Source organism: Lactuca serriola, chromosome 2, assembly GCF_051521515.1.
Source record: "Lactuca serriola cultivar US96UC23 chromosome 2, Lser_US96UC23_V15, whole genome shotgun sequence".
NCBI classification, from domain to species: Eukaryota; Viridiplantae; Streptophyta; class Magnoliopsida; order Asterales; family Asteraceae; genus Lactuca; species Lactuca serriola.
In genome coordinates, this window is record NC_136409.1 from 77,243,137 (window position 1) to 77,256,034 (window position 12,898).

General features: G+C 42.0%; 1 protein-coding gene across 1 annotated transcript; it reads left to right on the forward strand.

Moving 5' to 3' along the window:
- The first annotated feature begins 1,394 nt into the window (after positions 1-1,394).
- Positions 1,395-1,919, forward strand: LOC145089348 (uncharacterized). Its single transcript, XM_079027792.1, has one exon. The coding sequence runs from the start codon at positions 1,395-1,397 to the stop codon at positions 1,917-1,919; it is 525 nt and encodes a 174-aa protein (XP_078883918.1).
- Positions 1,920-12,898: the final 10,979 nt, after the last annotated feature.

Genomic DNA, 12,898 nt, shown 5'->3' on the forward strand with positions numbered 1-12,898 from the left:
CAACATGGATCGCAAACCCGGTTATGGTCCGTAAGCAGGATGGGTCGTGGCGCATGTGCATCGACTTTTTTGATCTAAACAAGGCATGCCCTAAAGATTGCTACCCACTCCCGGAAATCGATCAGAAGGTAGAGTCGCTACAGGGATACAAGCTAAAATGCTTCTTGGACGCATACAAAGGGTATCGCCAGATATTGATGAGCAAAGAAGACGAAGAGAAAACAGCCTTCTATACAGACCATGGCACGTTCTGCTACACCAAGATGCCTTTCGGGTTAAAGAACGCAGGGGCGACATACCAACGGCTAGTTGACTCGATATTCGCCAAGCAAATTGGAAGGAATATTGAGGTATATGTAGATGATATGGTGATCAAGAGCCCAAATGAAGAAAAAATGTTGCAAGACATCGAAGAGACTTTCAAAACATTAGAGGTGACCAAGATGAAACTAAACCCAACCAAATGCACGTTTGGAGTGGAAGAGGGGCAATTCTTGGGTTACTATGTTACTAGACAAGGCGTCCAACCCAGCCCGATCAAGGTCGACGAGTTCATCGAAATGCCAACCCCAAACTCTCTTAAAGATGCACAAGGTCTGAACGGGAAGCTCACAGCTCTAAGTAGGTTCATCTCAAAATCTGCCGACAAGGCTATGCCACTGTTCCACACCTTAAAGGGATGCATCGAGAAAAAAAATTTCCAGTGGACGAATGAAGCTGAGAAGGCGCTCCAGAGAATCAAGGAGGCACTGCACAAGTTGCTGACCCTAGCAACCCCCATCCCGGGAGAAACATTACAAGTGTATCTATCGACGTCAGGTGAGGCGATATCATCGGTATTGGCTGTGGAAAGGGAAGGAGAGCAGAGACCGATATACTTTGTTAGCAGAGCGCTGCAAGGACCAGAACTCAATTATCCCATGCTGGAAAAATTGGTGCTGGCACTCATCTACGCTGCGAGATGATTAAGGCGATACTTCCAGGCACATCAAATCAAGGTACTCACAAGCTACCCCATTAAACAGATTTTTCTTATGCCGGAGACGTCGGGTCGGCTGGCCAAGTGGGAAATTGAACTGGGAGAGCGCGACATAAACTACCGCCCAAGAACAAGTATCAAAGGGCAGGCGTTGGCTGATTTCTTACTAGAAATTCCTGACGGAGGGAATCCGGCGAAAGAAAAGGTGTAGGTAGTTGAAGAGGCCCCTACCGGCAATGGTTCATGGACCCTGTACACGGACGGAGCGTCCAGCAGGGAAGGCTCAGGGGCGGGGCTGATCCTGACTAGTCCAGAAGGAGAAGAGGTAACCTACGCCCTCCGTTTCGACTTCCATACATCGAACAACGAGGCGGAGAATGAGGCACTGCTCGTAGGATTGCGACTCGCCAAACAGATGGGTGCGAAAGCTGTAATAGTGCTAACCGACTCAAGGTTAGCAGCGAACCAAGTCAATGAGAGTTTTGAGGTAAGAGACCAAAGAATGGGAAAGTATGTAAAGATGGTAAAGCAACTGGTAAGATCATTCGGCCAATTTACAATCAAGCAGATACCCAGAAGTGAGAATAAGAGGGCAGACGCGTTGAGCAAGCTAGCGTCCACTTGCTTCGACCACCTGTCAAAGAAAGTTTTAGTGGAGGTGCTCCGGGAGAGAAGAATTGATGACCAGCAGGTGAACATCCTGACCCCCGCAGGACCCACATGGATGACGCCGTTCCGGGAATACCTCCAGAGAGGGGTGTTTTCGGACGACCATGACGAAGCCAGAAAAATACGTATAAAGGCGCCCTCATACGCAATGGTGAACGGGGAGTTGTACAAAAAGGGGTTCACGTCTCCATGGCTAAAATGTTTAGATCAAGCCAAGGGGAGAGAGATATTGCAGGAAGCACACTCAGGGCAGGTAGGCGCACACGAATGAGCGAGGGCTTTGACAGGAAAGGTGCTACGAATGGGGGTATACTGGCCAACGATACATCAAGACGCAGTAGAAGTAACCAATAAATGTGGGGAGTGTCAATCGTACGCCCCAATCCAGGCGGAACCCCCAGCGCCGCTAAGCAACATATCCAGCCCGTGGCCTTTTTACCAGTGGGGCATAGACATAGTGGGTCCATTCCCAGAAGCACCGGGGAAGCTGAAGTATATGGTGGTAGCCGTGGATTACTTCACAAAGTGGATTGAAGCTGAACCATTGCCATGCATATCTGGGAGGCACATGATAAAATTTGTGTGGAAAAACATCATGACAAGATTTGGAACACCTAAGGTTCTCATCAGTGACAATGGCTTACAATTCGCTGAGAACCCATTCAGAGAATGGTGCACTGCCAAAGGGATAAGCCAACGCTTCACATCGGTGGCACACCCTCAAGCGAACGGTCAAACGGAGGTGTCCAACCGAACCATTGTCAATGGGATCAAAAAGAGGTTGGGCAAAGCAAAAGGGAATTGGGCAGAGGAGATACCTATGGTGCTATGGTCATACATGACTACACCACGGAAAAGCACACGGGAAACCCCTTTCAGCTTGACATATGGGACTGAAGCCATGCTCCCCATGGAAGTGGCAGTGAATACGCTAAGGGTGGCCAACCAAGATGAGGAAAGCAACGTACAAGGCTTGAGGATAAACTTAGATATCCTAGAGGAGAAACGCGAAGAATCGGGAGTACACCAAGCTGCATATAAACACGCAACAGAAAGGTACTACAACCAAAGGGTAAAGGAGAAGGCCTTCAAAGTGGGCGAGTATGTTTTGAGGAAAAATGAGGCCAGTCGGGCACAGCCCCAGGGAAAGCTGGGCCCAACGTGGGAAGGCCCATATAGGGTCATAGAGGCAAATAGGAACGGGGCATATGTGTTAGAGACGATGGAAGGAAGACCCATTCCAAGAACATGGAATGCTAGGAACCTAAAGAAATATTTTTTTTTTCTAAGGAAGAGGAAAGATGTAACTCTAGTTGGTTGATATCCCATTGAGTATACTGCAACTTAGAAGTACTTAGAGTACATTTATCCATGCTAAGTGACATGAGAATTGATACTCAATGTATTCCTATGTTTAGAGGCATGAGTTTAGTACTCGACATATATAAAATTTCATGCATAAGTGACATGAGCTTAATACTCAGTGTATTTAAAAAAACCGCGGTTAAATAGTAATGCAATTGCTGATTTCTCATATTTAGTGTAATAATCTCCAACGTTTGAATGATGAATGCTAAGCGCACTCAATATGAACACTTAGCGTGTCAATAATAACAAACAAGGGAAAATATTTTGGCACATCTTGAGCAATAGGCAATAAACGAATAAGCCAAGCACAAAATACAAAAGGAGATAATAGATAATGCTTAGTGCATATCAAACACATACATATAAAAGAAAAAACATTGTTCTGGGCAATTCAACCATTGCAAAGCAAAACATATAGACTAAACAAAACAAGGAAATATTACGGCTTCGAGCCATCACCAATAGACTTATCACCAACCACAGCCTCCTCCACAACATTATCCACACTCACTTTCCCAGCCAACCCATCAGAAACTTCCCTATCATATGCCACCTCATCAACATCACCACCTCCAACACCTGCTCGACCATCTCCACTACCACCACAATCTTTACCATTCCCTCCCACACCAATGTCATTCACAAGCACCATTTCATGACTCGCAACATCCTCAGGAGTGCCCTCTGAACCAAAAGAACACAACTCTCGCAAACCATCAATACCCATCTCTCCCAGACCCAACAAACCTGCGTGATCCATACTAGCAAAGGATAAGAGAGCATCACTTACGCTAACCACAGGCCCGACAGACAGCGAACTAGCACCCGCCTCCCCACTTTCACCACCACTTAAAGTTTTCGGGACAGATTCAACCCCGGCCACATACGCAGCATGGCGGATAAGACTGATAGCATTGGTAAAGTCAGGATGCTCTATCAGCTTATCAATAATACGCACAACACCAATTTGCAGCAGCCAATCCAAATCTCGATGAACAGCGCACACATCTGCTTGCAGCGACGACACAAGCTTGTCACGGTCAACGACGTCACGCTCAAGACTTTCAACCTGGATCATTAAGCCTTCATTCATATGAGTGAGAGAATCAACCTTGGCCTCTAATACAGCCCTAGCCTCATCAAGAACATTCTTCTCAGACGCCAGCAATTCACATTTCTTTTCAGTTGAGCAAAGATCATCGCCAAGCTCACCCAGACGGTGCTCCAGGCTTGCCACACGCGACCCGCAGGTGGCATGAGCAGCCTCCATCTCACCAAGGCTATGGATGCGCCGGGAACCTGCAACAAGATAGATCATCGCTTGCGCCGCAACATAAGCCATGTTGTGAGAAAGGGCAGGGCTACCCATCACATCCATATCCCCCATTGCATCTGGAGGGAAGGCATGGCACGAGAACTCCAAGGCATTGGCACGAACAGAAAGACGAGAATCATTGCGAAGATCCCAAGATGGCACAAAAACCGCTGACCCAGAAGCACCATCACCGGGCCCACCATCTGTGGAAACTGTAACTGGCCCGGGGGGGCTGAAGCCTTTCGGAGAAGAAAGCTTGGAGGGGACAAATAGAGCACTTGGAGAAGGGATTGAAGAAAAATCTGAAAGAACGGGCTGTTCAGTCGCCCTATTGACCCCCTCAGACTGTTGCATGTCATCATCGGGGATCACAACCACGATAGCAGAGGTGGAGTTTACTGGCGTGGAACTCATCGAGCTCAGCAGGCGAGAAAAGTTGCGCCTAGTATGCACCCTCTTGGGGGCGGGAGGAGCGCCACTCACCGGCTCACCCATCGCCTGCATAGCCTTCCGTTTCGCCTACAACCGCCGAAAGTCAGCAATAATACCCTCTTTGCTGTCCTCACAGTCCTCCTGGGAAGAGGAAGGAACACCGCCTGTTGACATAACAGAGGAAATTGGGCGGGCAAGCAACGGATCTCCCCCAGGCGCCGACGAGCCTGCTGGAGGGACAGGAGGAGTACGGGTGTTGAGACGATCTGCCCGACGAGGAAGGGGGAGATGCTCGAACAGATCCACCTCACGAAACTCTAGTTTGCCTCGATAGCGTTTACATAATACCTCATCCATGGATAAGGAAGACTCAACACCTAAAGAAAAGTAGAATGAAATGCAAGTCATATGGAGGCAGTTAAAAGAAACACCAAAAGAAAAATAAAGAGAGAAACAGGGCGAATGCGACACTCACCATCAACAACAAAGTAGAACACCGCCATCTTGCCACGCCGCCTCCAGGAGGGGCTCATCCCTACCCCGTACAAGATCGCTTCGGAGTAATCTTCAGCAGTTACTTGCACACTTTTCAGGTAATCGGCGACCTCTTGATTGTGAGGAAAGAGCTTGGGGACAGTATCGGCGTAAGTATTGGCACGGTAACGATCACTCCCAACCAGTTCCTGATTCACCCACAACCACTTGTCTTGCCAATTCTTGGGGGTACGCCCATCAAGAACTAGGGCATGCCCCCCTCGCCGGGCCGAAAAGGTACACTTGTCACCGGTAAGGCAGAACCGGAAAAAGAACTTGAAAACCAAATAGCCGGGAACATACCCATTAGCTCTACATATCATCTCGAAGGCAACCACTTTGTTGACAGCGTTAGAGGTCAACATATGAAGACTACAACCATCCTTCTGAAGAACCTCCTCTTGGAAATCTGTTAGAGGCAATCGTATACTAGCATCTAGGGTTTTTAGGAAAACCCCAATTTTTCCAGGGGGAGAAGAGATACTAGAGCCAGCAGAGGGAAATTCCACACCTTCTAAGGAGGATAAGCCATACATGACCTCCAATTTTCGGTACTCGGCAAGAGAAGGGACGATCCCAAGAAGATTAGCCATGAGAGGGAAGGAAGAACGAACACAAAGAGAAAAGAAGAACAGAGGAAGCAAAAGAAAATGTGCAAAGACCCTCTTAAAGAAGAAGAAGAGGCGGTACATTTAAATGACTGATGTGATGATGTAACTGCCAGCAGTCACGTCACCATTAAAAACGGAACGACAGATAAAGAAAAACGAGCACGCCTCATTCAGTTAAGTCTAGAACGCCGTAACTAGCGCTGCAACGCTACGGCTACTAGACTGGGGGACTTGATGGCGTGCCTAGGGCAGCACAGCAGAGATGCATCCAAGCCCTAGAACCAAGCACACCAGCCAGATCCAGCCCAGCAGGCTCAGTGGCCGCTGGCGCCCCCGGGAGCGGAACGCCCAGGCTAAAGGCTCGCGCCTGCCAAGTGACGCTCTTCACTCCAAGGCAAAAGTACGGCCAGGAGACAAGCAGTGGTATCAGAGCATTACCGTCAAAGCCAATGAGAGCGCTCTGACAGTTGAAGGCGCATGACCCTCCAATCAGCTCCTCTGATCCTGTCTCCCAAAAAAAGCGATCCTGTTTGGTACGGACCAGACAGAGGCGCTAGGTATAAAAGGACGCATTCTCATACTAGCGAGGTAAGCTCCCTAATCGATCTAGAAAGAGCAAACGCAAACCCTAAAGCCATCCTAACTTGACCGTCGGAGCGTTCTCCCGGGAACCCCTCCTGGGAAGCGGCTGACGGCCCTTGTTCTTTGTGATCTTGCAGATACATCCAAGCAACCAAGAAGGTCCCATCCCAGAGTTAGAAGCGAGGTTACATCAAGAGCAAGGTTCCATCAATATATTTTCCATAAAAATCAATGGAGTACTAGACTTTTCTCAAATTATCTATAAAATGTTTTTTTTTTCCGGTTTAACAAATGGGATTTAAAATCATTAAAAACTTTGTTAATCTTCTTATAAAAACCCACGTTAACAATGTATTGATGATATTAAAATCAATTTAAATTACTTAACATAAGATTTATTTTTATTTAGTTTTGGGATACAGTTTGCTATTAAATGGGTTTTCAAGGTTTAGATTATTAGGGGTGCAAGAAAGTAATAAATGAAGGAAAATAGAAGTTCGAAAAAAAAGAGCTTTTATGAACGAGGTTGTAATCTAGATTATGTAACTTGTTTATTTTATTTATTTATTTATTTATTCTAGAAACATACTTTATTCTCATCACGAATATGATTTGAACTGAAAAACCATAAATTAGAAAAATAATAGTGTTTTGAATAGAAAAAATAAAGGTTTTGTTTCATCTTTTAGGTCCCGTTTGGTACGCAGAATAGGACGGGACAGAACAGAACAAGGTCCTATATCACTGAGCGTTTGACACGGACGGGACTGGGACAAAGTTAGTTGTTGACCAAGTCCAATGGGACTATTTATCCAAAATTTAGTCCCATCCAAAACCATAGAACACAATGGGACAAAAGCCAAAATGACAAAAAAAAACCATTTCCAGTTTCCGTATTGTTCCCGTGTTGCCAAACGCTATATAACGAGTTCAGTCTAGTTATGTCTAGTCCAGTCCAGTTCTGTTCAATCTAGTTCTGTCCCACCTAGTCCCACCACCAAACACTACCTTAATGGCCCCATTAAAATGTTGGCTTCAAATCTATCAGATTTAAAGTATTTCTGCCATATTTGTGTATATAAATGGCTCACCGGCCCTCTAAATTGCTCGGTCTTTAAATGCATCTTTGGCTTGTTTCATTTATCTTTTTATCGGTCTAGTAAGAGGTTATCTCTTACGTGATCCAATAAAGGTGTTTGGCTACAAGAGGTTATCTCTTACCTTAATCAAGAGGTTATGTCTTACTTGGTCTATAGGAGCATTTAATTACAAGACTTTTAACCTCTTATCGGTTCATTAAGCCTTTTACCCAGCCATCTAAAATTTATATCTGACCAAGTCATTTATTTATTAATCACATTTCTAACCCTACTGCTACTACTTCTAGGCATGAACACTTCATCGATTTTTCATCTGTCGCTCAAAGGAGTAGCACACAACGTCGATCGCTGCACAACCCTCTCTGCCCTCCGCCAGTCGACCATCACTGCCGTCGAACACCACCTCCAGTCGGCCACCACCCACTACATCATCAGAAATCGGTAATTCTACTACTTTGTTGTTTTTTTTGGATGCAAACGAAATACTTGATCACTTTCTTGAAATCAAATGCATACTTCAACAATTTCTTGAATCGGATGCAAACGAAATACTGCATCATCATAAATTGGTATGAATGATATGAAATAAAAACTTCAGGAGTTGTTATATGTGTTCTACAACAGATTACATGCATATATATATATATATATATATATATATATATATATATATATATATATATATATATATATATAATCATTAATTTTTCGTAGACATGTCCCAAAAAAGGCCTAGAATAGTTTGGAAGCAAGACTGTATGGACAAAACTTTTCTTGTTGCATGTATACATGAAATTGCCAGTAATGGCAAGGAAGGTAGTAGTTTCAAAGCAAACTCATGGAAGGTAGTAGTGGAGAAACTCAAAACCGAACACAATTTTATAGCCGATCAAAGGCAAATGAAAAACCAAAATGACTATTTAAAATCGAAGTATGCAACTTGCGTAAAACTTAGGAACAAAATGAGAAATGTTTATAATCCTGTTGCAAACACTTTTGATATCACGAAAGAAGAATGTCAAGCGAAGATTAAAGTATTAATATTTTTAATAGTAAAAATATCAATTTCATTATTTTCCTTATGTAGTTAGATAATGCTTTTTATTTGTTTTAAACAGTCAAGCAAGTATGTAGACAAATTAACATATGTGCCCCTCCTTTACCCAGATCTTTGCACTCATTTTTTGATGAGTTGGCCTCCATTGGCTTTCATAGTTAGGGGCCATCTTCTACATAACCTCACCCCACCGAAGTATTTACTGAGCATGATTTTGATGATGTTGAGTGCACTCAAATGGAAACCTCAGCCTCAATACAACCTCCACCTGCAAGTGAAAAATCATGTGGTAAAACAAAAAACAAGAGATAAAAACGAAATGAGAAAGATGTTCCTGTAAACACACTCGATGAAAACTTTAGAGAGGTTGGGAAAGCAATAATCAAAGTCGCAAAGTCATTGCTAGAAACAAAAATATTAACAATGATTTGGATGCGTGTATGGAGAAGTTGGAAAAAATGGATCGGGAAGAATCTGATCTAAAATACCAAGCGGCTCTTTTGCTTTTCGTTGAATGTTTCGATGTTAGAAAATTTTGGTTGCACCTTATGCCTTCGAGTTGTGAGTTGTGGGTGAAGAATGCGGGAAGAAAATTTGGATTTTATGTATGAGTTTTAGTTTACTCTCAAGATGTTATAACATCCAAAAAACTTGATACAAAAATTTCATTTTTAATTTAAGTAAATGCAGTATTCCAAACATTTTCGTAGATACTAAATAAAATAAGTATATCAAAGATCATAAAAATCAGAGTGAAATCTCAAGTGCGGAATCCATACGGTGTGTGTGATGCAGTCAGCCCAAGCTCTTCTATTTGGAACCAGAAGTACCTGAAACATAAACTAAATACCGTAAGCACAAAGATTAGTGATTTCCCCAAAATACCACATACCATACATAAACCACATATTGGGCCCCACGCAAAGAGTATAACGGGCCCTGCCCTAACTTGCTTAACGGGCGCCGCCCTAACTCGCATAACGGGCCCCGCCCAATGAGTATAACGGGTTCCGCCTAACTCGCATATCGGGTCCCGCCCAATAGCATAACAGGCCCCACCCTAACTCGCATAATGGGCCCCGCCCACATACAAACCATAACACATATCGACTAATAGCATACATGATAATCATTGGGCACCACCCTGTAAGCATACGAACACATAAACATACTAGTGTCACACAAACAATGAGTATTCTAACATATCAAATCATGGGTCGGCATTGGTGCCTTTGACATGCTATACATGGTGAGGAAACTCACCTCAAATGCTGAATCTCACTGAAGATCCCTACTTGTTGTCCTGACGACTCATTGAGCTCCAAAAAGTGCCAAATGATGATGACGTTCCGGATCTACAAGCTCTTACTCTTCCAATGAAGCTTCAAGATGATCTCTTTCCTTCAAAATCACCAAAATACACCCAACATGACCTTCTAAGCTCAAGAACACTCAAAAATAGAGTTTGGATTTCGTGGAGGTTGATTAGGGACAAAATGGAGGTTGATAGAAAAGATCCTTGAGACATAATGTTCTTTAAATAGTCCTGCAACCCTAAATATTAGGGTTTTGGGTCTGGACACGTATATCGTGCATACCAACTTGTACACTACATGTACGTGCATGGCATCTGCGATTCACTTACTCGTGTACGCCCTATGTACATTGGGTGGTACTCACAACGTACGGCACCCCCAAGCCCAAACTATTAAGTCCAACGTCTTCTAAGCCCAAAACCCAAAATTTGAGTAACCAAAATAAATAAATAAATACCTTAGAATTATCGGGCATTACAATTCTCCCCTACTTGAATCAGACTTTGTCCTCGAAATCCGCCACTCCGAACAACTCTGGGTAGTTCTCTCTCATCTCATCCTCTGACTCCCAAGTTCACTCTAACCCCTTTCGGTGCAGCCACTATGTGACAACCGTCAAAACTCAGGTTAGAACTCATCTAGAACCTTGTCATTTCCATGCGTGCACATAACTTGGCTTAAAAAGCAACAAGTTGAGATAGATCGTGACTTAATAGATCCCTAGGAACAAGTAGTGTAACTTAGCTTGTACTAAGCTGTCACATATCAAAACTAAACACGAAACCATGTTCAATAGATCACAGCTCAAGGGTAAGTTAAATACTCTAATTTATTAATTGGAACATATGAGGTGCTTAACTAGGTTAACTACTTATCAAACTCAATTTAATTAAATCATGATTTGATTTAATTACAAGTTGGAAATAATATCCAAATATCATAATTTGAATCATGAGCCAAAAGTATAATTCAAGGATTGTCTAGTCCTACATTCATATGTTATGATCCATTATTTATTTATTTGAAATATATAAAATTTTGATTTTATAAAAATCCAATCATAAGTTATCATGTTGATAATTTAATTCAAGAGAATACAAGTTTATAAACTTATTTCTAAAAAAAAAAGCTTGAAGAAAAACCAAGAAATGAACTCTTGGAAGTTTATAAAAACTAGAGATGATTTTTATTAAAAGGATTAAGAGGTCATATTTATTCAAAATGAGACTTTCAAAGCGTCTTTAATGCCTTCTCTTCTCCCAAAATTCGGTCATAGGTTCTGTCTCTCTTTTTCTCTCTCACTCTTTATTCCTTGCTCCCATAATGCAAAATGTTGTGCTCAGATTTTGCATGTCACTTTAAGAGAGTAAACCCGTCCATAGAAGCAACTTCTCTCAGAGAGATTTTCCCATTTCATTTTCAGATGTTAGCTCACATATTTGGAGTTTTGTGGCCGATTTTGGATGGGTATAGCCCCATAAAGAAGATGAGAGAGATGGTCTATCTAGAGAGATAGAAATTCACCTTATCTCTTTCTTTTCACTAAAAACACTCTCTACTTCTCTCAACTCTTTCTACAAAAAAAACCAGCCTTCAACCCACGAAAATCATGAGATGTTTGGATGTTTTTGTAGCGTCAAAATCGAAGTCAAGGTAAGAGACTTCACTCTCTGCTTCATTCTCTACATTTCGGTACTAGTTTCGACTTATTTTCTCTCCATTTTCAGATACTATGCCCCTACCTTGGCTAGAATCTTTTCCTTCATCTTAGTGTTTGTAGATTTTCACCAAAAGCACAATGCATGTGTTAGAAATGGTGAAAATTCGGGATACAACCTATGCTAAGAGTGAAAAGAAGCATGTATGTTCATATGATTTCAAAAATCGAGTTTTACATCTTCTTCTTCATTTCTTTTTTGTTCTTACATAACAAAAACCATTTAAACCATTTCTAGTGCATCTTGGATGCTTATTTACTCCATTAATATGTTAGAAATCGGATTTGTGGTGCAATCCTAGTGTTAGATTCGGTGGTTCCAAGGAGTTCTTTATCACAAGAATGAAACACCCACTTTGCGGGCCTTGGATAACCCTAAATCTATGGATTGGATGCATAAACGTAAAATTTTCTTGTTACCTATAAAATATAGTATGTTATCCTTTAGCTTCTACCAAAAAGAGTATGCATGTTATTCTTGTGAACATATGACCCAAAGGGGCACTTTAATCAAACCAAAGGTAACATGCATTCTGCCAGAATTATTTATTCGACTTTGAACAACCATATCTCACTCATTACTCAACCAAATCACAATATTCTTTTTCTGAGATGTATTTCTATGAGTTTCGAACTGATATTGCCACATTTATATGTGTTTTTAGGCAATATTTACTTATATTTTTATTAATATTTTGGTTATTTGCATTGAATAATGGTACTTATAAGATTAAAATATATTGCAACAAAATAAAAGACATTTTGAAGAAAATGGATCACGACGTGAATATTTAGGATTCACAACGTGAATACGAATATTCCAGAAGATAAATATAATGGAGGAGGAATCCTTGTAGAACACAGATATCTACTGAATTCACGTCGTGAGTCATACTCATTCACGACGTGAGAGCGACTTTTATGATAACTATATATTCTCTTGATCATTACGACTTGGGAGACTTTTGGCTGACTAAAGGAGTTTTTGGAGACAAAAATTACAGAGGTCAAAGACTGGAAATTGGTTTCAACACCAAGGAAGAAGGAAGAGTCCATTATTAGCTTTATAGTTTGGTACATTTAGCATGCTTTTAAATATGACTTGTGTTTGTTTATTTGCTAGAATGTCCAGCTAAATCTAGCTGCTTCTGTTAGCTAGATGAAGCTAGAACTTATGGTTTTAATACTTTAGTTTTGATTTACTTGTTGGTTATGACT

Bases quoted from the DNA above. Each gene is read 5' to 3' on its own strand.
- LOC145089348 (XM_079027792.1), top strand. From the start codon at position 1,395: ATGGGTGCGAAAGCTGTAATAGTGCTAACCGACTCAAGGTTAGCAGCG.